Source organism: Schistocerca serialis, chromosome 5, assembly GCF_023864345.2.
Source record: "Schistocerca serialis cubense isolate TAMUIC-IGC-003099 chromosome 5, iqSchSeri2.2, whole genome shotgun sequence".
Lineage (NCBI taxonomy): Eukaryota > Metazoa > Arthropoda > Insecta > Orthoptera > Acrididae > Schistocerca > Schistocerca serialis.
Window position 1 is genome coordinate 125,921,946 of NC_064642.1, and position 27,419 is coordinate 125,949,364.

Consider the following 27,419-nt stretch of genomic DNA (forward strand, 5'->3'; position numbering starts at 1 on the left):
GAAGTACATCAAAAATGTTCAAAGAAGGGCAGCACGTTTTGTATCGTGAAATATGGGAGAGAGTGCCACAGAAATGATACAGGATTTGGGCTGGACATCATTAAAGAAAGGTGTTTCTCGTAACGACGGAATCTTCTCACGAAATTCCAATAACCAACTTTCTACTCCGAATTCGAAAATATTTTGTTAACACCTACCTACATAGCGAGAAACGATCACCACGATAAAATAAGACCGGCTTCTGTGGCCGAACAGTTCTAGGTGCTTCAGTCTGGTATCGCGTGACCGCTACGGTCGCCGGTTCGAATCCTGCCTCGGGCATGGATGTGTGTGATGTCCTTAGGTTACTCAGGTTTAATTAGTTCTACGTTCTAGGGGACTGATGACCTCAGATGTTAAGTCCCATAGTGCTAAGAGTCATTTGAACCATTTTTGATAAAATAAGGGAAATCAGAGCTCGCACGGAAAGACATAGGTGTTCGTTCTTTCCGCTCGCTAGGAGAGATTGGAATAATAGAGAATCGTGAAGGTGGTTCGATGAACCCTCTGCCAGGCACTTAAATGTGATTTGCAGAGTATCCATGTATATGTAGATGTAGAATGAATGTTTCAGTGTATTCTGAATGAGTCAGTGCTGTTAACAAGCCGGCCGAAGTGGCCGTGCGGTTAAAGGCGCTGCAGTCTGGAACCGCAAGACCGCTACGGTCGCAGGTTCGAATCCTGCCTCGGGCATGGATGTTTGTGATGTCCATAGGTTAGTTAGGTTTAACTAGTTCTAAGTTCTAGGGGACTAATGACCTCAGCAGTTGAGTCCCATAGTGCTCAGAGCCAGCCAACTGTTAACAACAAATCTCTTGATGTGCATATAGGGATGGCAGATTCAGAATTCCGGGACCTCTGAACGAACTGACACCGTTAATTAGACTGACCGCCCTTTTCTGGGCTAAGAATATTCTTAGTGATTGCACAGAATTGCCCCAAAAGATCAACTTAAAATCTTTTCTTAACAGTGCACGTCTATCATTTTATTACACAAAATGAAGTGTGAAGAATGAAAATCAGAAAAAAACTGCGTGTCTCTGAAACGTGTACCTAGGTCCATGACAGTTAATATCCTAAATGTTAAAGTGTTTTCAGTCCCCTATTTCTGCACAATTTATGGTAGAAAGGTGGTTTCTGTTTCGTAATGGACAAAATAACAGCAGTGAGATTTTGAACGACTTTTTACATCTGAATTCAATCCACCCGAATATCGTTTCATGATGAAGGTCGAAAAGGATTACTCCTTTCCCTTCCACGATGTGGTAGTCAGGAGAGAGGTGGATGGTGCTATTTGTAGGGGGCCTACTCACACTGACTTGTATCTGCATGCTGACAGTTGTCACTATCCGGCTCAATGTGAAAGCGTACCTTGTACCTTTGTTCAAAGGGCCCTGTCATCTGTGAGTTCGTTAGCGGAGCTATCCCATGTCAAAGTCACCTTTAGTCAGAAGATTAATAGTGAAAGACAGGTTAGATGTGAGTTGTGCTACTGAAGAACTGTGCCCCGGGTGAATGATGATAATACCGAGATGGCACCTTTTTGCCTTACGCAGCATTTCGAACAGGATTGGTAGTATTTTGAGGAAATATGATTTCAAGTGTCTTTTTCGACTCTCATATAAGAGCGGGATGATCTTGATTTGCGTTAGGCGGGTGTTCAAAATATTCAAATGTGTGTGAAATCTTATGGGACTTAACTGCTAAGGTCACCAGTCCCTAAGCTTACACACTATTTACCCTAAATTATCCTAAGGACAAACACACACACCCATGCCCGAGGGAGGACTCGAACCTCCGCCGGGACCAGCTGCACAGCCCATGACTGCAGCGCCTGAGACCGCTCGGCTAATCCCGCGCGGCTAGGCGGATGTCTGCAGTATTCCTTGCAGTTGCAAGGTCTGCTGTGGAACACCGGTGTACTGAGCATAAGCGGCACACACACTTACAACAGCCGAGCAAACCTGCCACTGCAGATCATTGTCTTGACATCGGTCATCCTGCCATTCTGGCATAAACTTCCAGCTACTGGGATAGTGATATTAAGGAAACTGTTGAATTAAATTTGCAGGTAGACTTATAAATAGAGATGGTGGTTTTTGTTCAAATTCTGCATGGAATCCTGCTCTCATTGGTGAAAAAACAGAGGGACAGAGTTTATGTTATCTCACCTGTCGATTATTAATTTCACTATCGATAACTTCTGACGTCAGTCATCTTTGGTTTGTGGTGGCGTTAGTGTTTACAGTGTGTGTTGGTTGGTTGATTTGGGGGAGGGAACCAAAAACGAGGTCAACGGTCATATCAGATGAGGGAAGTATGGAGAAGGAAATCGGCCGGGCCCTTTCAAAGGAACCATCCCGGAATTTGCCTGAAGCGATTTAGGGAAATTAAGAAAAACCTAAACAAGGACGGCCGGACGCGGATGTGAACCGTCGTCGTCCAGAATGTGGGTCCAGTGTGGCAACAGTCTGTTTGTATAAGGAAATTGTGTTCTCCTTTGTAACTTTGCTACTGTTATATCACAGTGTGCGACACAGAAAAGGAAATTGTACTTTGACACGAGTAAGGTACGTTCAATTTTCTCTAAGTATTAAATCATTACGCTACCAAGTGTATTTTCCTTTCCTGTGCTACAAAGCAAATAAATTGAACCTCAACCTTCACCATGTTGTACGAGCTCTTAAGGGCACAAGAAACGAATTTTTTGACGCAAGACATTAATGTTCAATATCCCCCATGAAATGTCTGAAGCTGGCCCTTGTAGTTGCTAACAGTGCGTACGATTTATTTTCTTTTACTGTGCTACACCGCACGTAGACTAGCAGTTCACAGAGCTCTAAAAAAATACATTACGAAAACCAATACACAAATTCACTGATATCAGTCATTTTCCACCGACTGAAAAATGTATTTCAAACCAGAGGGATATACTTAGAAATATAGGTGGTGGTGATGATGTAAAGCCCATTTATTTGTTTGTTTTGTAGCAGTAGATTCCTTTTGTCTAGCTGTCTGTTAGTGGTTTTTTATCTGTGAATAATGGCAGGCGCTAGTGGAACTTTAAGGCATGACTGTCAAGTGGGTCGTTATCCAAATGACCCTTTCAGAGCTAAAGCGACCCAATTATAGCCAACTCGCGCGGAGACCTTGTTCCCTATCTCCGCCGACTGCGACTCATAACCTGTCCAGGTTGCGTCAGCAAGGAAAAGAGGTCTGATTTATCAGCTGTCCTTGAATGTTGCACTTGCTGTTCTGTGCACGTGGCGCCCGCGGGAAGTCCAGTGGACGTCATTCTAAGACAGGAAAAAAGTACTTCTAGCCAGTTTATTATTGCTTTTATTTTCCTGTTGCCCATCTGAACCTGTTATTCCTCAATATTTTCTTCGTCGATCTTCCAGAACCATTGCGATGTATATACTAATTATGTTGTATATGGAGCAATCTCGACGCTGGAAAACTGTAGCAAAATACAGGACACCTATAGATAACGGAAGCTTGGTGCAGGGATTGGCATTTGACATTCGTATGATTGCATCATTTCCTGTAAATTGGAACAGTCACATCCATTGAATATCTGGGAATACCCGTAAGGAGCGATTTAAAGTGAAACGATAACATGCAATTAATCGCAGGAAAGGCAAATGGCAGGTTGAGGTTCTTTTGAAGACGCCTCAGGAAGCTATGTCTACCAATTGAAGTTGTAGCTTACAAAGCCCTCGCTCGACCAACATTTGAGTATTTCTCGTCACTCTGGGATCCTTATCACCTAGGATTTACCGAGAAAATTCAGAAAATCGAAAGCAGAGTAGCGCGTTTCGCCATAGGTTCGTTTAGGAAGTGTGGAAGCGTCACATTGTGTTTAACAGCATTGTGTGGTTTAGTGCTAAAATTTGGAGAGTCAACACTCCTAGAAGAGTCGACGAATATATTGCTCCTTCTAACGTGTACCTCACGAAAAAGCAGGATGACAAAAGTAGGGAGATTGGAGGTTGGAGCTCACACGGAGGCCTGCAAACAATCATTCTTCCCGCTCACAATTCGTAACTGAAACAGGAAATGGGGAATTTGCAGTGGTACAGGCCACTCTCCATAAGTTGTGAGACTTGAGTTTCTCCCGGTGAAAACAGTGTGCAAATAGCTTACGGGAATGTAGCCGGGTGACGTGTCGGAAACCGCCGATATTTCGGCAGGTGCTCAACCCCGTCATTTTCAAAGCAAAACTGCAGCAAGTAAGTGCTGTGCAATGAAATTTAATACCTCGCAGAGAAATTCGAGAGGATAGCACACACACGATGTAAACACCAGCGCCACAAAAAAACTTGAAATGACAAACGTCAGAAGTTATCGATAATGGAAATTAATAACCAACGTGTGAAGTAGCTTCAACGCTGTCCCTCTGTTTTTTTGACAAGCGAGAGAGGAGGATTCCTCGCACAATTTAAGCAAAAACCTGCACCTTTATTTACAAGGTGACTTAATAATTTAATTTCAACTGCTTCCTTAGTAACACTATCTCAAAAGCTGGAAGAGCAGGCCAAAATCTGCAAGTTGTTATATTCCACAGGATGACCGGTCCCCAGACAATTTACTGCAATGGCAGAATTGCTCTGTTATTGTAAGTGTGTGTAACGCTTATATTCAATACACCGGGGCTTCACGGTTCTGACAGGTAGATCAACAGGCTATATGACATGCCACAACTGTAAGGAATACGGTAGACGCTGACCTTACGAAAACCAGCGTCATCCTTTACGGAACCTAAAAGGACCCTAATGTTAAGTGGAGGTCGGAAATCACGTTTCGTATCTCATTTTCTAAAAATACGACCAAATGTGTTGGAAATGCTTCCTGGGTAAGGCAAAAGGGTGGTAGACTTTGGTGCCAACTCCGTATTATCATCTCTCATCCTGATCACGGTTGGTCGATAGAGAAACGCACGTGTGATCTGGATTTCGCTATAACTACTCTGACGAAAGGTGACCTCAAGAAGGGCTAACTCAAAGCAGATTTGCCTTGAAAATGACAGGGTGTGCACCTGTCGAAATATCCGCGGTTGTTGACGATGCCACCTGGCTGAATTACTTGAACACCACAAGGTGGCTTGCTGACTGTCGGTGTACGTGTATAGGTTCATTCAAATGAAACCTGGCCAGTGTGTCTACCTTTGCGTTACACGTAAGATGGCACCTTATACAGGGTGTTTCAAAAATGACCGGTAATTTGAAACGGCAATACAAACTAAACAAGCAGCGATAGAAATACACCGTTTGTTGCAATATGCTTGGGGCAACAGTACATTTTCAGGCGGACAAACTTTCGAAATTACAGTAGTTACAATTTTCAACAACAGATGGCGCTGCAAGTGAGGTGAAAGATATAGAAGACAACGCCGTCTGTGGGTGCGCCATTCTGTACGTCGCCTTTCTGCTGTAAGCGTGTGCTGTTCACAACGTGCAAGTGTGCTGTAGACAACAAGGTTTATTCCTTAGAACAGAGGATTTTTCTGGTGTTGGAATTCCACCGCCTAGAACACAGTGTTGTTGCAACAAGACGAAGTTTTCAACGGAGGTTTAATGTAACCAAAGGACCGAAAAGCGATACAATAAAGGATCTGTTTGAAAAATTTCAACGGACTGGGAACGTGACGGATGAACGTGCTGGAAAGGTAGGGCGACCGCGTACGGCAACCACAGAGGGCAACGCGCAGCTAGTGCAGCAGGTGATCCAACAGCGGCCTCGGGTTTCCGTTCGCCGTGTTGCAGCTGCGGTCCAAATGACGCCAACGTCCACGTATCGTCTCATGCGCCAGAGTTTACACCTCTATACATACAAAATTCAAACGCGGCAACCCCTCAGCGCCGCTACCATTGCTGCACGAGAGACATTCGCTAACGATATGGTGCACAGGATTGATGAGGGCGATATGCATGTGGGCAGCATTTGGTTTACTGACGAAGCTTATTTTTACCTGGACGGCTTCGTCAATAAACAGAACTGGCGCATATGGGGAACCGAAAAGCCCCATGTTGCAGTCCCATCGTCCCTGCATCCTCAAAAAGTACTGGTCTGGGCCGCCATTTCTTCCAAAGGAATCATTGGCCCATTTTTCAGATCCGAAACGATTACTGCATCACGCTATCTGGACATTCTTCGTGAATTTGTGGCGGTACAAACTGCCTTAGACGACACTGCGAACACCTCGTGGTTTATGCAAGATGGTGCCCGGCCACATCGCACGGCCGACGTCTTTAATTTCCTGAATGAATATTTCGATGATCGTGTGATTGCTTTGGGCTATCCGAAACATACAGGAGGCGGCGTGGATTGGCCTCCCTATTCGCCAGACATGAACCCCTGTGACTTCTTTCTGTGGGGACACTTGAAAGACCAGGTGTACCGCCAGAGTCCAGAAACAATTGAACAGCTGAAGCAGTACATCTCATCTGCATGTGAAGCCAATCCGCCAGACACGTTGTCAAAGGTTTCGGGTAATTTCATTCAGAGACTACGCCATATTATTGCTACGCATGGTGGATATGTGGAAAATATCGCACTATAGAGTTTCCCAGACCGCAGCGCCATCTGTTGTTGAAAACTGTAACTACTGTAATTTCGAAAGTTTGTCTGCCTGAAAATGTACTGTTGTCCCAAGCATATTGCAACAAACGGTGTATTTCTATCGCTGCTCGTTTAGTTTTTATTGCCGTTTCAAATATACCGGTCATTTTTGAAAGACCCTGTAACTGCGGGTATGGTGGCGCCGTCTACTGGTAGAGAAATTGACGCGTGCGCACCGTTTGATGTTGCATAGCGCCAGTGTGGTTTCACGCCGAAGAGAAGGAGGGCACACAAGTTATCGTCCACCACCGACCACGCAGGTGAGTAAGCAGGAACGGTGAGGAGTGATTCGATTTTTGACGGCGGAGGGAGCTGGAGGACGTGAAATGTATCGGCGGATAAAGACTGTGTGCGGTGAGTACAGTCCGAGTCGTTCGAGTGTCGTGGATTGGCGCAAACGATTCCTTGAGGGGCGCGAGTGACTGGAAGACGATGCACGTCCTGGAGAGGCTCATCGTGTCATCACACAGGAAATGGTTGCGGAAGTGAATGCTTTAGTCTGGGGCAACCGCAGAATCACCGTGGACGAGGTCCATCGGTGTTTGGACCTCTAAAACAAGCTATTTGCGGATATCGATTCGCAACGAACGACGAAGTATGTAACTGGGTCCAGACCTGGATCCGACAGCAGCCTGTTAGCTTCTTCAAGGATGGAATCGACCGGCTAGTGTCGCAATGGGATAAATGTGCCAACAGTTTTGGCGACTATATTAGAGTGTGCGTACTGTGTAAAAAATCCATTTTTGAGTTAATAAAATCGTTACCATTACTTTACACTAGTGGCCGGGTTTAATTTGAATGCCCCTTTATATAGAGATAGATCCTACTGACAAGGGAACCTCCCCATCGCACCCCCCTCAGATTTAGTTATACGTTGGCACAGTGGATAGGCCTTGATAAATTGAACACAGACCAATTGAGAAAACAGGAAGAAGTTGTGTAGAACTGTGAAAAAATAAGCAAAATATACGAAGTGAGTAGTCCATGGGCCACATAAGCAACATCATGCACATTGTAAGCTCAGAAGCGCCGTGGTCCCGTGGTAGCGTGAGCAGCTGCAGAATGAGAGGTCGTTGGTTCAAGTCTTCCCTGGAGTGAGAATTTTACTTTATTTATTTTTGCATAGTTATTATCTGTCCGTTCGTTCATTGACGTCTCTGTTCACTGTAATAAGTTTAGTGTCTGTGTTTTGCGACCGCATCGCAAAACCGTGCTATTAGTAGACGAAAGGACGTGCCTCTCCAATGGCAACCGAAAACATTTGATCGCAAGGTCATAGGTCAACCGATTCCTCCACAGGAAAACGCATCTGATATATTCTATACGACACTGGTGACGGCATGTGCACCACATGACACGAATATGTTGTCGACCCACCTAACTTGTACACTTGGCGATTCTTCTACCTTGCCCGATTTAGGTTTTCTTGTGGATGTGATAATCACTCCCAAAAAAGTGATGAAAACATAAGAGTTTGGCACATAAACTGAAAATAAAAATTTTCACTCATTGGAAGATTTGAACCAAGGACCTTTCGTTCCGCAGCTGCTCACGTTACCACGAGACCATGGCGCTCCGGCGATCCAATTGTCCTTGATGTTGTATATGTTCCCATGAACTGCTCAGTTTGTATATTTTGCTTATTTTTTCACAGTTCCACACAACTTCTTCCTGTTTTCTCAGTTGATCTGTGTTCAGTTTTTCAAGGCCTATCCACTGCGCCAACTTATAACTAAATCTGAGGGGGGTGCGATGGGGAGGTTCCCTTGTGAGATAATAGTTATTCTGATTTTATAAACATCATGCACACTCAGTATAAGCCTAGCACGTCGCATAAGATGTTGGTGCACCTCCAGGACACATCACTCTGGTAGTGCAGGACACCGCTTCTAGCCTTGATAATGGCGTCAGTTTAAGGAAGAGGACAACCGACAAGTGCCTAAAGCCACACGTTGAAAATCAAATCCCGTTGAAACACCCAACTGCAGAAATACTGGTTGCTACATTTCATCTGGAGTTACAAACAGACCCAGACATTTTCTCTGGAGTTAAGATCGGGTCGTTTAAACACGTAATGTCCTGTGAACATGGCATTTATTATTTTGAGAGGCGGTAGTGTCCGTAGCTCACTCCTAGAGATTTAGAATGAAAGTCAACACTTACTCAACAGTAACATCATGAATAAAATTCTTTTGAGTGTCGCACCACGTCACTGTATAAAAAATAAAATATTTTAAAACGTACAATCTATGTAACCGACTAAAACTAAACTCCGCCCGAACAGGCCATGAAGGCCCAACGGTACTGACCGGCCGCCGTTTCGGCGTTAGTCCACAGGCGTCACTGGATGCAGTTATGGAGGGAATGTGGCCAGCACATCGCTCTCCCGGTGGTATGTCAGTTTACTTGACCGCTGTATAGCCGAAGTTTCAGCCTTATTACAATGGCCTTAGTCAGGCCTTTCCCTGCGGAATCCCGTTGTAATACGGCCGAAACTGTTGTTTCATAGTTTATATATTTTAAAGTATTTTGTATTTTACTAGCTGATAAAGCCGGCATTGCCTGGCTATTCATTCTGCCAGTTTTCTATCACACAAGAAAACAAAAAAGTGAACTGTGTTTGCAATGAAGCACAGAAAAAATTTCATTTTTATTTCTTCATGTATTGAAATTATGAAACGGTCGTACAAAAAAAAGTGCATAATGTACTAAAATATACCGTAAGTACAGTATCCAAATTAAGGAACTTGATCCAGGACAGTTTCTGTTAGCTGGACGCAGCAGCTTCGCTTGTCTACAACGCAGTCTTATGAACGTCTCTGCGGCAAAGCCTCTTCCTTGCTCTAAAGACGGATGTCATTATCGCCTACAGCCGTTTGCACTTCACAGTTGAAAGCTGTCAAAAGCGCTGCCAGTTGTCAGGGTAGTAAACGAACTTGCCCTATAGCGCCGTAAATAACTGGATATCGCGCATTCCATTGTTTTATGGCGCTATACGACAAATTCGTTTATTTGGATAGACGCGTACGGGGCCTGAAGATGGCATAATGAAATGCCGAAACTGGATGCTTTCAGAATAAAATAAAATAAAATCTTAAAGTATACGGCAGTTCGCGAATTTTATTGACATTGACAATTATTTACCAGCCGATGTCCCCTGACCATGATGCACCAACAGAGAATAAATTCAAACGTCGTACATAATGCGGCACTTTTTCACTCCTCTCAATGCTCATGACATAATATCTCCTGAACTATGTGGAGTACCATGATATACATTTGTAGATGCATTTAGCTGCATATGTAGATAGTGCCTGCGAAATTTATTGCGAATACAGTTTATAGCACAGAAGTCATACTTCTAAGGGTCATGCACTATGCGGCAATTTTTCACGCATCTCATTGTTTATGACGTCATTTCTCCTGAACTACGATAGGTAGTAGATGGTTCTTACCCCCACAACGACTGTTGTCTGACAGCAAGGGATGTGGGTCCAAGTGTGGTGGAAATCGGTCCAGGGTTTAGGAAGAGATGTGGAACACACACACACACACACACACACATATATATATATATATATATATATATATATATATATATATATATATGTGTGTGTGTGTGTGTGTGTGTGTGTGTGTGTGTGAAGCTAGTACATTGATGGCAGGTATGTTATGTTCACGATAAGTTGAATAAGTGGGCCCAAGTCATGGTTCAATACCTCAATGGTCCATCAATGCACTACATATCTTGCTTTACCTGAAAGAGGAAACATCGCGAGTCTCTGGGATACACTACGCGTCTCCTGTTAGGTGCATTTCAGTTTCAGGGTTATTTGAGCCCTTGAAGACGCAGCTTTATTTGCCATTATGACTAATGGCCGTTTGCGAGATACCCGACATTTATAATATGGGGTGTTCCTGCAGCCTGACGATGGCCTATTCTTCCGTGACATGGTGGCAAGCATTTGAGATGGCGCGTGTTGAGGAATAGCTATCATTTGTGAGATATTTTAACATTATACACAGTTTCTGTTTCTACTAGCCTGTAAATTTATGCGTTACTGAACTGACCTCCAAAGTTTCTTTAGTGGCAGTCCACAAAGGATTCGGGCCGTATAAACGCGCATGGTGGAAATGTGAAATGATCATGTACTGTAAACAGCGCCTCTAAACCCGAGATATTTTTCTTGAGGAATGTCCCTTCACGTGATTTTTGTAAACTACCCTTTTTTTTTTTTTTGGTCGTCAGTCTACTGACTGGTTTGATGCGGCCCACCACGAATTCCTTTCCTGTGCTAACCTCTTCATCTCAGAGTAGCACTTGCAACCTACGTCCTCAATTATTTGCTTGACGTATTCCAATCTCTGTCTTCCTCTACAGTTTATGCCTTCTACAGCTCCCCCTAGTAGCATGGAAGTCATTCCCTCATGTCTTAGCAGATGTCCTATCATTCTGTCCCTTCTCTTTATCAGTGTTTTCCACATATTCCTTTCCTCTCCGGTTCTGCGTAGAACCTCCTCATTCCTTACCTTATCAGTCCACCTAATTTTCAACATTCGTCTATAGCACCACATCTCAAATGCTTCGATTCTTTTCTGTTCCGGTTTTCCCACAGTCCATGCTTCACTACCATACAATGCTGTACTCCAGACGTACATCCTCAGAAATTTCTTCCTCAAATTACGGCCGGTATTTGATATTAGCAGACTTCTCTTGGCCAGAAATGCCTTTTTTGCCATAGCGAGTCTGCTTTTGATGTCCTCCTTGCTCCGTCAGTCATTGGTTATTTTACTGCCTAGGTAGAAGAATTCCTTAACTTCATTGACTTCGTGACCATCAATCCTGATGACAAGTTTCTCGCTGTTCTCATTTCTACTACTTCTCATTACCTTCGTCTTTCTCCGATTTACTCTCAAACCATACTGTGTACTCATTAGACTGTTCATTCCGTTCAGCAGATCATTTAATTCTTCTTCACTTTCACTCAGGATAGCAATGTCATCAGCAAATCATATCATTGATATCCTTTCCCCTTGTATTTTAATTCCACTGCCGAACCTTTCTTTTATTTCCATCATTGCTTCCTCGATGTACAGATTGAAGAGTAGGGGCGAAAGGCTACAGCCTTCTCTTACACCCTTCTTAATACGAGCACTTCGTTCTTGATCGTCCACTCTTATTATTCCCTCTTGGTTGTTGTACATATTGTATATGACCCGTGTCTCCCTATAGCTTACCCCTACTTTTTTCTGAATCTCGAACAGCTTGCACCATTTTATATTGTCGAACGCTTTTTCCAGGTCGACAAATCCTATGAAAGTGTCTTGATTTTTCTTTAGCCTTGCGTCCATTATTAGCCGTAACGTCAGAATTGCCTCTCTCGTCCCTTTACTTTTCCTAAAGCCAAACTGATCGTCACCTAGCGCATGCTCAATTTTCTTTTCTGTTCTTCTGTATATTATTCTTGTAAGAAGCTTCGATGCATGAGCTGTTAAGCTGATTGTGCGATAATTCTCGCACTTGTCAGCTCTTGCCGTCTTCGGAATTGTGTGGATGATGCTTTTCCGAAAGTCAGATGGTATGTCGCCAGACTCATATATTCTACACACCAACGTGAATAGTCGTTTTGTTGCCACTTCCCCCAATGATTTTAGAAATTCTGATGGAATGTTATCTATCCCTTCTGCCTTATTTGACCGTAAGTCCTCCAAAGCTGTTTTCAATTCCGATTCTAATACTGGATCGCCTATCTCTTCTAAATCGACTCCTGTTTCTTCTTCTATCACATCAGACAAATTTTCACCCTCATAGAGGCTTTTAATGTATTCTTTCCACCTATCTGCTCTCTCCTCTGCATTTAACAGTGGAATTCCCGTTGCACTCTTAATGTTACCAACGTTGCTTTTAATGTCACCAAAGGTTGTTTGGACTTTCCTGTATGCTGAGTATGTCCTACCGACAATCATATCTTTTTCGATGTCTTCACATTTTTCCTGCAGCCATTTCGTCTTAGCTTCCCTGCACTTCCTATTTATTTCATTCCTCAGCGACTTGTATTTCTGTATTCCTGATTTTCCCAGAACATGTTTGTACTTCCTCCTTTCATCAATCAACTGAAGTATTTCTTCTGTTACCCATGATTTCTTCGCAGCTACCTTCTTTGGACCTATGTTTTCCTTCCCAACTTCTGTGATGGCCCTTTTTAGAGATGTCCATTCCTCTTCAACTGTACTGCCTACTGCGCTATTCCTTGTTGGTGTATCTATAGCGTTAGAGAACTTCAAACGTATCTCGTCATTCCTTAGTACTTCCGTATCCCACTTCTTTGCGTATTGATTCTTCCTGACTAATGTCTTAAACTTCAGCCTACTCTTCATCACTACTATATTGTGATCTGAGTCTATATCTGCTCCTGGGTGCGCCATACAATCCAGTATCTGATTTCGGAATCTCTGTCTGACCATGATGTAATCTAATTGAAATCTTCCCGTATCTCCCGGCCTTTTCCAAGTATACCTCCTCCTCTTGTGATTCTTGAACAGGGTATTCGCTATTACTACCTGAAACTTGTTACAGAACTCAATTAGTCTTTCTCCTCTTTCATTCCTTGTCCCAAGCCCATATTCTCCTGTAACCTTTTCTTCTACTCCTTCCCCTACAACTGCATTCCAGTCGCCCATGACTATTAGATTTTCGTCCCCCTTTACATACTGCATTACCCTTTCAATATCCTCATACACTTTCTCTATCTGTTCATCTTCAGCTTGCGACGTCGGCATGTATACCTGAACTATCGTTGTCGGTGTTGGTCTCATGTCTATTCTGATTAGAACAACCCGGTCACTGAACTGTTCACAGTAACACACCCTCTACCCTACCTTCCTATTCATAACGAATACTACACCTGTTATACCCTAAAAATCATCAATAATCGTTGTGGAAGAATAGTAACGACCAAGTTATTTGCCAATCATATCCTAGGTATCTCAGTTTTACCCGTTTCTGTCAGTGTTTGTTACTTTCGTAAAATAAAGATAACCACCTTCAGTCACAGTCGTGATTTTATTTTAAAACACGACGCATTTCGAGCCCTGGGGCTCATCGCCAGGTGCTTTAACAGTCTACATCAATTTTCTTTCCAAATTTAGGTTAATTATGGTCCCGGTAAGATGATATTGGTAATTACAACATGGGACACTGTGAATATAAGATTATAAAATTATGAAACATCGAAAAATAACGTACTGTTTTCAGCAGGGTGTACATGGTTTGGAAGTACAGTATAAGAAAATATAATTATGTACATGTACATACGCTTTCGATTATACAGCACAATTATAAACAAAACTTAGAACAACTCAAAGTTAAACATGCAGTATTTCTACAAACATACATATTTTATTATTTCAGAGAATATACGAAAGATATTATATTATTAATTATACATAGATATCATTTATAAGACTAATATTTGTGAATATGTAAAATGTAACTGTACCTTAGCAAATGATAGCACCGCTAAACATTTTATTTATTTAGGAAAGATAAACTTTTAAAATAACTGGAAAAACTGTGGCTGCTAGGTATGTTTGATTGTCGACATCTCAGCTGACTTGCACATCACAGGAGTAGTGTTTCCATTTGTTTTCCTACGAAGACTAGACATTATTCTCACATCTAGCTGGGTACTTACCCGTTGAAATATTGCAACTGAAACTGATTGAAGAAAAGTTAGTACTTCGTATTCTAAACTTATATGATGTAACAGCTGCTTTTCACATTGCTCTCAAAACATAAGAGTCGATATACTGGGAGGTTATAACTAAACTTTTCCTATTTAACACGTTATAACACGGAAAATAATTACCGTTTGAGGACCAAACTTGGTAGCATTAACTTTAAGGACATGGAGACGAAAAATAATGCAGAATCACTTCAGTTGAAACACTTTTAATGTGCTGCTACGGTACATCACACCATTACATACCGGTACCCTTATTGCTACAAAAGGGGGCACAATATGCCACCCATATGTGTACAGAAGAGTATGAAAGCGCAAGATTGCATTCTGCACAGCAGAACGGTGCCTGTTCGTAAGTATACTGGCTACCTCTCTTGATATGCTGTCCTTCAGGAAGGCCCAAAACCAGAAATCATAGGGAGTGAGACCAGGTGTCGTGCCACCCAAGAATTTCGAAACGATCGGCTGATAATTCGATAGTTTCCAAATGTGTTTCGGAGAAGCAGATGAACTTCACGAGCGATGTACGGTGGGGGGCCCATCTTGCAATAAAACTGTTGAGTTTAATGCGTCTGCTTCGCATAGGTTGGGTAAAACATACCCTGCGAAGCATACCGCAGTAACGCTGGTCATACATAATGAACGCCTTTGGTCCTTGAGCGCCAACCTGTTCAAAAAAGAATGGGCCAGTGATTAACGTAGCCGTGAAGCCACACCATACGGTGACACGTTCACCATACAGAGGAACTTCATGCATAGTGACTGGAGGTGAAGTTCGCCACACTCGGCAGTTCTGTTTGTTCACCTCACCCTTCGTCCTACGGGCCCGGGTTCAAAAATGTTTCAAATGGCTCTGAGCGCTATGGCACTTAACATCTGAGGTCATCAGTCCACTAGAACTTAGAACTACTTAAACCTAACTAACCTAAGGACATCACACACATCCATGCCCGAGGCCGGATTCGAACCTGCTACCGTAGCAGTCGCGCGGTTCCGGACTGAAGCGCCTAGAACCGCTCGGCCACTACGGCCGGCGGCCCGGGTTCGATTCCCGGCTAGGTCGGAGGTTTTCTCCGCTCTGGGACTGGGTGTTGTGCTGTCTTCATCATCTTTTCACCCCCATCCGGGACGCAGGTCGCCCAATGTGGCTTCCAATGTTATAACACCTCACCAAGGCGGCCGGACCTGCCCCGCAAGGCGCCTCCGGGCCAAAGACGCCAAACGCTCTTTTTCATTACCTCACCCTTCAGTGACCAAAGAGCTTCGTCTGTCCACAGGATGGTTCACGGCGAGCCCTCTTCAATCCTTGCGAGAAAGTGGAGAGTGAAGTCAACATATCGTTGTGCGTCATGCGGTACAAGCTGCTGTACGATATCGATCTTGTACGGATACCATTTGAGAATAGTCTGAAGCTCCTTCCGTACAGTGGAGCACGGGATGTTCAGCTATCGTGATATAGCACGCGCACTGCCTGACGGTTGGGAGTTATGCGCAGCATTGTCTGCCATAGCAACAGCGATTTTATCAACCACCTGTGGTGCAGCCGGTAGTCGGCCTGTTGCCGGAGCGACGTCCTGTGCTCCTGTGTTGATTCGAGCTTTGTCATCTTGCGCAGCACAGCAGGGGGAGAAAAAGGACCCTCCCCTAATCGTTTCTGCTGGCGATATTCTCGAAGTGCAGCTGCAGCATTACTGTTGTTTTGATAATAGAGCTTCATCAACAATGCCGTGTTCCTTTTGTCCATGCTCATGTTGACACGTCAGCAAGTGCACTGTTCCTGTTCAGGTTGGTGAGACTGTGAATCACGATGATTTATCACGGCACCTGGTGGCCATAGTTGGAATTGAGTGGCGACGCTGTGACGCGTGGAAATCATGCACCCCATATTCTGGACATTAATGCTACGAAGTCTGGTGCTCGTACGGTAATTAGTTTCCGTGTTATAACATGTTAAATGCCAACTAGCTCTGCAGATGATGAAGAAATAGATGAAATGTATGACGAGATAAAAGAAATTATTCAGGTAGTGAAGGGAGACGAAAATTTAATAGTCATGGGTGACTGGAATTCGTTAGTAGGAAAAGGGAGAGAAGGAAACATAGTAGGTGAATATGGATTGGGGGGAAGGAAGGAAAAAGAGGAAGCCGCCTTGTTGAATTTGGCACAGAGCATAACTTAATCATAGCTAACACTTGGTTCAAGAATAATAAAAGAAGGTTGTATACCTGAAAGAATCCTGGAGATACTAAAAGGTATCAGATAGATTATATAATGGTAAGACAGAGATTTAGGAACCAGGTTTTAAATTGTAAGACATTTCCTGGGGCAGATGTGGGTTCTGACCACAATCTATTGGTTATGAACTGCAGATTGAAAGTGAAGAAACTGCAAAAAGGTGGGAATTTAAGGAGATGGGACCTGGATAAACTGAAAGAACCTGAGGTTGTAGAGAGTTTCAGAGAGAGCATAAGGGAACAATTGACAGGAATGGGGGAAAGAAATACAGTAGAAGAAGAATGGGTAGCTCTGAGGGATGAAGTAGTGAAGGCAGCAGACGATCAAGTAGGTAAAAAGACGAGGGCTAATAGAAATCCTTGGGTAACAGAAGAAATATTGAATTTAATTGATGAAAGGAGAAAATATAAAAATGTAGTAAATGAAGCAGGCAAAAAGGAATACAAACGTCTCAAAAATATCAACAGGAAGTGCAAAATGCCTAAGCAGGGATGGCTAGAGGACAAATGTAAGAATGTAGAGGCTTATCTCACTAGGGGTAAGATAGGTACAGCCTACAGGAAAATTAAAGAGACCTTTGGAGAGAAGAGAACCACTTGTATGAATATCAAGAGCTCAGATGGCAACCCAGTTCTAAGCAAAGAAGGGAAGGCAGAAAGGTGGAAGGAGTATTTAGAGGGTTTATACAAGGACGATGTACTTGAGGACAATATTATGGAAATGGAAGAGGATGTAGATGAAGACCAAATGGGAGATAAGATACTGCGTGAAGAGTTTGACAGAGCACTGAAAGACCTGAGTCGAAACAAAGCCCCGGCAGTAGACAACATTCCATTAGAACTACTTATGGCCTCGGGAGAGCCAGTCATGACAAAACTCTACCATCTGGTGAGCACGATGTATGAGACAGGAGAAATACCCTCAGACTTCAAGAAGAACATAATAATTCCAATACCAAAGAAAGCAGGTGTTGACAGATGTGAAAATTACCGAACTATCAGTTTAATAAGTCACAGCTGCAAAATACTAACGCGAATTTTTTACAGACGAATGGAAAAACTGGTAGAAGCCGACCTCGGGGAAGATCAGTTTGGATTCCGTAGAAATGTTGGAACACGTGAGGCAATACTGACCTTACGACTTATCTTAGAAGAAAGATTAAGAAAAGGCAAAACTACGTTTCTAGCATTTGTAGACTTAGAGAAAGCTTTTGACAATGTTAACTGGAACACTCTCTTTCAAATTCTGAAGGTGGCGGGGGTAAAATACAGGGAGCGAAAGGCTATTTACAATTTGTACAGAAACCAGATGGCAGTTATAAGAGTCGAGGGGCATGAAAGGGAAGCAGTGGTTGGGAAAGGAGTGAGACAGGGCTGTAGCCTCTCCCCGATGTTATTCAATCTGTATATTGAGCAAGCAGTAAAGGAAACAAAAGAAAAATTTGGAGTAGGTATTAAAATTCATGGACAAGAAGTAAAAACTTTGAGGTTCGCCGATGACATTGTAATTCTGTCAGAGACAGCAAAGGACTTGGAAGAGCAGTTGAACGGAATGGACAGTGTCTTGAAAGGAGGATATAAGATGAACATCAACAAAAGCAAAACGAGGATAATGGAATGTAGTCAAATTAAGTCAGGTGATGCTGAGGGAATTAGATTAGGAAATGAGACACTTAAAGTAGTAAAGGAGTTTTGCTATTTAGGGAGTAAAATAACTGACGATGGTCGAAGTAGAGAGGATATAAAATGTAGACTGGCAATGGCAAGGAAAGCGTTTCTGAAGAAGAGAAATTTGTTAACATCGAGTATAGATTTAAGTGTCAGGAAGTCGTTTCTGAAAGTATTTCAATGGAGTGTAGCCATGTATGGAAGTGAAACATGGACGATAACTAGTTTGGACAAGAAGAGAATAGAAGCTATCGAAATGTGGTGCTACAGAAGAATGCTGAAGATAAGGTGGGTAGATCACGTAACTAATGAGGAGGTATTGAATAGGATTGGGGAGAAGAGAAGTTTGTGGCACAACTTGACTAGAAGAAGGGATCGGTTGGTAGGACATGTTTTGAGGCATCAAGGGATCACAAATTTAGCATTGGAGGGCACCGTGGAGGGTAAAAATCGTAGAGGGAGACCAAGAGATGAATACACTAAGCAGATTCAGAAGGATGTAGGTTGCATTAGGTACTGGGAGATGAAGAAGCTTGCACAGGATAGAGTAGCATGGAGAGCTGCATCAAACCAGTCTCAGGACTGAAGACCACAACAAAAACAACATGTTAAATAGTGAAAGTTTAATTATAACCACCAGGTAACTTGTTTATCCATTGCCGTCCCAAACCAGAATGCCACGGTAGTCCAAAAATTTTTGATACTGCATCAATGAAAAATGGAGGGGAAGTTAAGATGGTGATTTTAATGGTTGAAGTGTTCTATATAGCCTCGCCTCAACTGATTACAATGCACAAGTCGTTTATTAAACCATATAAAATTATCATAAATGTCATTCTTTGGGATGCTCAGCTCACGTTTAACATAGGTTCAAATGGCATTAACGTCGTCAAAGCGTTGACCCTTCATGTCAGTTACTGTACTTTCTCATTTTCCGTAGTTTGTGCTGGTAATACTAGGTCTCCTCACCCTTCATAATGTCTCCCAAGGAAAAACCTGTCCGTGTTTCGTTTTCAGTCAGGTTGTGGTCCGTGCCTACGAGTCGTCGTTTTTGTTCGGGAGTTAAGTTGTGCTGTACAAACTTTGCACACCCTTTCCTATCCTTCAAAAGATTCTAATGAGTATCTTGAACAGTTCATTTAGAGACGTTCCTCCATTGCAGTTTGTGACCCAAAAAAACACTGCGCCAGCAATCCACTACTTAACACAACCTGTTCACAGCTGACTGATCGAATGCACATCTATTGTTGAGAGCTGTTAGTTCAAGCTACCACCCTAGTTAATGCGTTGACGTCGCTTAAACGCAAGGAATAAAATCAGTCTCCCAACTTTTTGGATGCCTGACATGCACTGAGTTTGGCAAGCTGTTTCAACGTGCGGGCTTCCAGATCACAGTCGCTGTGCCAGCACCTGACTTCTACACGGCTGTCACCGTACAGCAGGCTGAAGTAGGACTCGTCCGAAAACACTACGTTTTGCCACTTCACAAGACAGCGACGGCGATACTGAAACGTTCGTGATTTCTCCACAGTGGAAACCGACGCAACGGGAAGTGTTCCACCAGACCTGCCCGCGGCAGATTCTAGCTGTGGATGATAGTCAGGTCTACGTGTCAAAGTGCTTCTAATTGACAACATGAATGAAACTGTTTGGCTCCTAACGGCCATAAGTACAATAAGTCAGTGATCCTATCGAGTAGTTAAATAGCATGATCCACTAATTGTTCAGTACCATGTACTGAGGCATTCTGGACTTCTATTCCCCAGTTGGGCCATCCAGATTTAGATTTTCTGTGCTTTCCGTGTATACTTTAATGCGAATGCTGGGATACTTCCTTTAGCGTTAGTACAGTTACTTTCCTTCCCCAGTCAGAGCTCGAGCTCCATCTCGGATGACCTCATCATCGATGGGACTTAAGCACCAATTTTCCTTGCTTGACTATGTATGTCCCTCTTCTAAACACCGGCCCAATACACGCATCACTGTTTCAGCAACGTGCCCTTTACAAGCCATCACAGTATGACACTCTGTTCCACTGACCCGTTTATTCAGCTCTGTTTGAACCGTCACATCTGCTGATATTGTACCCTTTGCATTCAGAACTATGTTTGTTTTCTGCCATTTAGTCGAGCTCCAGTTAGTAGATACCCAAATCAAAAACTCTTATGAATATACAAGGACTTTCTGGAAGCCGACCAGGGTGGCCGAGCGGTTCTAGGCGCTACAGTCTGGAACCGCGTGACGGCTACGGTAGCAGGTTCGAATCCTGCCTCGGGCATGGATGTGTGTGATGTCCTTAGGTTAGTCAGCTCTAGGTAGTTCTAAGTTCTAGGGGACTGATTACCTCAGAAGTTAAGTCTCTTAGTGCTCAGAGCCATTTTTGAGCTTTCTGGAATGTAACTTCCGCCCTAACGTTAAATGGAAACCACTGTGAAAATCCGATAAAGCTTTGCAGAGGTGTGCTGGGCAGTGTCTCTAGTATGCCCATCGATCGCGTCACGTCGCTCTTTTCAGTTCTGAGTGCTCACAAATGATCACACAAAGATGTCTAGGAAATAGCGCCTGCCGCCAGGTATGAGGGCCTGGTCAGAGATTTCGCCTGATGTCATGCAGCACACATAACACAACTGTCATGCGGGTCCTTCTTCATGACAACTTTCGGCCACACTCTGCAGCGTCAGTGAAGTTGCTCTTGCAACGTTTTAAGTAGGAAGTGTTTGATCACTCACAAATAGGCTGTAATTGGAAGGCCCCTAGTTTCATCTCTGCTCACATGAAGCGCTGGCTTTGAAGGCAATATTTTGGTATAGTCAACGAGCTGTAGACCAGCGTAGAGTATTGGCGGAAAGCACAGGCGGTTGCCTTCTATGACGAGGGGATTGGAAAGTTGGTGCAACGGTACGACAGGTGTCTAAGTCGGAGTGCCGTCTACGAAGTGAAGTGGCTGGAAGGTGTTGCTAACTGTTGTAAATAAAACATTTTTTATTTTCACAGTGGCTTCCATTTGGCGAACGATCGGAACTTTCTTTTCCAATAGCCTTTGTATTACCGTTATTGATGTCGATTTATCAACGTCGTTTTATCAGGACCAGGAACTCGTTTGATTTCTAAGTGATATTGTTTGGAAATGTGACAGCACCAGAGAAGGAGTTCGAAATGGTTCAAATGGCTCTGAGCACTATGGGACTTAACATCTGAGGTCATCAGTCCCCTAGAACTTAGAACTACTTAAACCTACCTAACCGAACTCATCCATGTCCGAGGCAGGATTCGAACCTGCGAACGTAGCGGTCGCGCGGTTCCAGACTGAAGCGCCTAGAACCGCTCGGCCACACCGTCCGGCTGAAGCAGTTCGTAGGATTTGTCGACCTGGAAATAAGCGTTCGACAATGTCAAATGGTACAAGACATTCGTAATTTGAGAGAATGGAAGTAAACTATATTATGCAATATACAGTATGCACCAGAACCAAAGGGTACATTAAGACTGGAAGACCAAGATCGAAGAGCTCGGATTATAAAGAATGTAAGACAAGGATGCAGTCTTTCGCCCCTACTCTTCAAACTGTACATCGAAGTAGCAATGACGGAAAACATTTGCGTGCATTTAAAATTCAGGGTGAGAGAATATGAATGATAAGATTCGCTGATGACGTTACTGTACTCTATGAAACTAAGGAAGAATTTCAGGACGTATTGAACAGAATGAATAGTTTAATGAGTACAGAATACAGACTGAGAGTAAATCAAAGACAGATGAATGTAATGAGGAGTAACAGATATGAGATAAAAACTGCGGACCATTTCTGGTAGACGAGGTTAATGTGTTCTGCTGACTTGGAAGCAGAACTACACACTACGGACGAAGCACATAGGACATAAAAAACAAATTAGACCAGGCAAAAGGGACATTCCTGAGAATAATAAGTCTACTAGCATCAGACATAGGCGTAAATTTGACAAAGAAATTTCTGAGAATGTACATTTGGAGAATAGCATTGTACGGTAGTAAATGATAGACTGTAGCAACAATGGAACAGAAGAAAATCGAAGCGTTTGAGATGTGATAGTGTAGAAGGATGTTGAAAATTTGATGAACAGATTAGTTAAGGAATGAGGAAGTTCTTCCAGAATCGGCGAAAAAAGAAACACATGGAGAACACTGACAAGAAGAAGGTACAGGAAGGTAGGGCATTTCTTAAGACATTTGGTACTACAGGGAGCTGTAGAGGGTAAAAACGCTACAGGAAGACAAAGACTGGAATACTTCCAACAAATAATTGAGGATGTAGAGTACAAGTACTGGAGAGGAATTCGAGGAAAAAACATCAAACTAGCCACTACGTTGAGGACCCAAAATATAAATAAATAAACTACGCCAATTTTATGAATGGTTCTGGGCAGTATAATAAAAACCTGAGACCCTCACAAATTCCAGGTGCTATTAGTATGCGGATCATGTTTATAATATGTTAAATGCATCTGGTCAGAAGTGCTAAGACATATGTAAAATAAATCATTACAAAAATAAAAAATAAAAGTTAAACAAAATATTGTTATTATGTACATCAAATGATTGTGTTTGGTTAGGGGAGTACGAAACTGAAATCTGATTTTGTCAAGGCAATGTATTTTAAAACTGTTGATGGATTTTTATAAATCTTTCAGTTAGTTAACATTATTCGAAACATCCTCTTCTAGGTGAAACTATTTAATTGAATCTATAGTTTCGACGTCCAGCTCTGGATGAGATAATTCAGTTGCTTCTAAATGATTTTTCAGAAGGTGTCAAAAAATAAGTTCAGCAGTGCTCTCATGTCAGGGTTCATGAAATTAGCTCATGAAAGGTAGGCCCCACAATACCAGTTATGTCACAGGTAATGGCAAGTGGTTCTGACTTTCAGTAGAATGGTAATGTTGGACATAAATTCTAAAAACGGAACCAAAACCAGAAACTTGAATCACGCAATGAGAGCTGACAGTAAATGTAAGTACAATGATTTATATGAAAAAAAAGACGGATAGTTTTGAGCAATTTCTTGTTGTACCCGAGAATGGGGTAAAAGTTTTTTATTTTACTTTTTTTTAAATTTATAACACTATATCAGATAAGCTTGCAACACCTAGTTTGACAACTTAATAACATTGTGTAAAAGCGTGATTGTCGTTCAATTATTATTAGAGGAGTAATAAACATTTTCCTGAAAAATAATTTCGTGTGCTCTTACTTCATGCTGTAGGGTAAGAGCATGTAGGCCTGGGGCAAGAGTACGCCGTGCATATTGAAGAAAATGAAAAGGAAATACATGGAAAAACAAATTAGGGATTCTTTATTTTACAACGAATTCAAAAAGTAAATATCGTAACGATCTGAGAGTATATCGAAAAAAGATTGTTGTGGGAAATTCTGTGCTGTACTATGGCTTGTTCTTCCTGTAGTAAAAAAGTTTGTCAGTCGGCCGAGTTGCTCACTAGCTTTGATGGTTTTAAGACGTTCTCTTAAGGCAGCCTCTGGAAACCAGATAGCTTTGAATGATTGCCATGTTGAGATCCCATTTTCGGTAAGCACAAGATCTTGATAGTAGAGCGGCTATTTTAGGCTGCCGAGTTGATGTTCTTCATCGCTTTCTGAGGAAAAATGGCACTACGCGAGACGCAACTATATTCGAAGTGTGTTTGAAAAAACCACTAACCAACGAAAAAAAAGGTACAGAAAATAAACACTAGTTCGTGTTCTCTAAGGTGAGCAATGGGCATCTACTGTAAATAAACGCCAATAAAAGGGCTTCAGTACGCTAGAAGGGACTTTACAAGTCAAAGTACAGGTTACGGGGTAAAGTTCACAAATATTGTCTTGATGGAGTAAAAGTATGCAATGTGAACTTCTACCCCATTAGACCTTTTTCAGCAATTTACAGATAACACATACAACTCAAGACATGGAGATAGATTAGGGTGTTGGAAACTTGTAGCCGTCAGCTCTGGTACAGAATTTATCCAATTTTTTGACGGATTTACGGTCGCCTGACACTCAGTCGAAAATATACGATTTTAGATCGATAATGTACAAAAGTGATTTACCACGTTTTATCCAGCTGCAAGTGCCCTACTGCCACGAGGTCCCAGTACAGAACTGAGATGACGACGACGTATGCGCTGCCTGGTGAGGGCGTGGTGAAATCTTGCTTAAAGGACCAGAAAGCTTGTGTGTAGTTTGCCCCACACATACTTTTACGTCACCCCCTCCCCTGACTCCCAGCAGGAATCACCTTTTATTACGAGAAAACTTAGATTACGTTTCGATGTGAAGGAATCGATTTCATGTAGATCGAATGCTTGAAGTCGACCGTAGAGGAGATACATTGATTCTCGGTTTCGCATTTGTGTTTCCTTTGACAGAATTTCATCGGATGAACTTGACATAACACCAAGTCCACGTAAGGCCCAGGCGACATAAAAGACCTCTTGGGACGAAAAGCAGAGAGGGAAGTCAGAAGAGCTGAGCTGTAATATTTGTATACGCTGTGTATCGTAATTAATAGCAAATACTAACACGAGGGGAAAGATTACGATGACAGAAGCAAAAACTTTCCAGTAAATACAGCTCCAAAAAACGACCCATTTGCAAATTGTTGTAACGAGCCACCATTGACTTCTTCAAAGTGGTTTGGGCAGATGCAGCTCGTCGTAATGCGAACCGCTTATCCCGTTTCATAATTGTTGCCCATTTCTGTATTAGCTCCTGTCACATCGTTTCGACCAATTGAACACTAAACGCACTTTAGGCATATTTAATATATATTTCTCTAGCGAAATCGCAAAGAAAAATTAAACTATTCACCAAATAAAGCAGTTGACTCTCCATACAGGTAAACGATTTACTGGTTGCTCTCAATGTTCTGACCATCATCAATATGGCGACTGAGTTGACGGTGGAGCGCTGTAACTGGTGTGTTAGACACTCTACGAAATTTTGGCCGGCCGAAGTGGCCGCGTGGTTAAAGGCGCTGCAGTCTGGAACCGCGAGACCGCTACGGTCGCAGGTTCGAATCCTGCTTCGGGCATGGATGTTTGTGATGTCCTTAGGTTAGTTAGGTTTAACTAGTTCTAAGTTCTAGGGGACTAATGACCTCAGCAGTTGAGTCCCATAGTGCTCAGAGCCATTTGAACCATCTACGAAATTTAAACTTGCTGATTCGAGTTATCCAGCGCATTGTGTGGTCGTGGACTAAATTTGACGGATCGGTGCTGCCACCTGTTGCAGGCGACGGCAGTTGTGTTCGTGACGGTGCTGCTGATGGTGGGACGCTGCACAGCTGTCGATCCTGAGGCCGCTGATAACGCCGTGGAGGACCCTGGGGCTGCGGTGGGGGCGGCGGGGGAGGAACTGGTCAAGGAGAGTCGACTGGGGGCCAAGGCCTCCCCGCGCAGCCGCTTCCCCGCCGCCATGATCGGCTACAACCGCTACTACCCGGAGTACAGCCCCGATTTTTACTACCCTCCGGGCTACCCGAGATATTACCCTTCCTATCCCAACAATTACTATCCCACCTACCCCACAGTTAACTACCCTCCTGCGAACTATCCCACAAATAACTATTACCCGACGGGCTACCCTCCCTACTATCCCTACGACTACGTCCCCTACGGTTCAGGTGTCAACGAATATTCTGCTAGACACGAAAGGGCCTGAGTTACTTTTGAACGCGAAATATCCACTTGCAGTGTCTGACAATAAAATTTTATTACCATAGTTTAGCTAATTAGGTCCACTTCCAAAGTATTTTCACCAACTGAAATAATATTATTTTCTTATTATCTCGTTTGTTTATTACTAACTTATGTCTTTCCAAGGCCCTATTGTCACATCTTAATGGCCACTTGTAGCACATACTGATAAGCCTAATTTATTGTTTACTACTTTTTACTGCAATTATACAAAGATTATTCTCCCTACCACGGTGACTGCATTCCGATCCTCTGGTGACTGGTTGTTACCTGTCTTTTGAAGCTCAGACATGACATTCTGTAATACATCTGCACATTATGCACTAGATTCCTTAATCATCCCCGTGATGTTATCGTGCAATCATCTTGTCGCGCTTATTTTTCACTCTGTCCCTAAATTTCTTCTATTCTGATAAGTTGCTCAACAACCATATGAATAGGCGCCTAGCTCATTAGTGAATCTGGCTCATCAGTGAATCTGTTTCGAGATACGTGAATGTTCCGATAGCAATCACACTGGACATTTCACATTCTTTCATAATCTTTCTTGATGGAATTATGTTTTGTAAATACTACATACTAAAAAACCCCTTAAAATGAATAGTAGTTCGTAATACAAGGATGCACGCTGAAAATACCTTACCGGAGCGCATATTTAACATAAACATTCGAACAGAGGAGAGAAATATTCTTCAGAATGTGGGTATATTGTTTCCCACATGATAAAAACAAATTATTGATGAGTTTGAGAACTCAGTCGTAGCTCATATCTGTGGCTCTCCAACAAAAAGTATAACGAACAGTTTTCTGAAGTCAAGTCGTCTTGTACAATGAAGAGTAATTGTATTCCTTGGTATGTTTCGATCGCTACCAGAATGTCGGAATGAAACTGCCTAATTTGCGGTAGAGCTGATTTGTTTACAGGTAGTGTAATTTTTCACGTATCACCGGAAACTGTATCTGTAAGGCGTCAAGTTGCAACAATAGACAGTTACGTCCTCTCTAAGAATTTCACAACCTGAATAATACATGACGTTTTCTTGAATAACTCTGTAACAAGTTATTTCTTTGTGCTGATGTATCTCACCAAGCTAAAATGTTTTTACCGCTTCGTAGATATAAATTCTGCACAAACTATGTAAACCTTTTTTTGTATTTTAAAAATAAAGAGTAATTTTTAAGTAAAGAAAAGGATGTGGTTTATTTTTCGAGTGTCTAGAAGCTACAGTCTTGGCAATGCATTTCCCTTCGGTAACTCTTGTGTTGTCACAAAAATTATCTGACAGTCATGATGTCACCTCGCTATACACATTGGCAGCGGTGTTAGGGGTTTAAAGTCTTCTTTTTTCTTCTTATTCACATCTCTTCGCCATTCACCGAGTATTCGT

The 27,419-nt window shown here is 42.6% G+C and overlaps 1 protein-coding gene across 2 annotated transcripts in view; it reads left to right on the plus strand.

Moving 5' to 3' along the window:
• The window catches only part of LOC126481444 (adhesive plaque matrix protein-like), a 40,784-nt gene extending 13,961 nt beyond the window's left edge, over window positions 1-26,823 (plus strand). For both annotated transcript variants that reach the window (XM_050105209.1, XM_050105208.1), the window contains one exon: window positions 25,568-26,823. In XM_050105209.1, coding sequence (XP_049961166.1) covers window positions 25,568-25,996 — 429 coding nt within the window. In that variant the 3' untranslated portion in view covers window positions 25,997-26,823. The remainder of the gene's footprint in view (window positions 1-25,567) is intronic.
• Window positions 26,824-27,419: the final 596 nt, after the last annotated feature.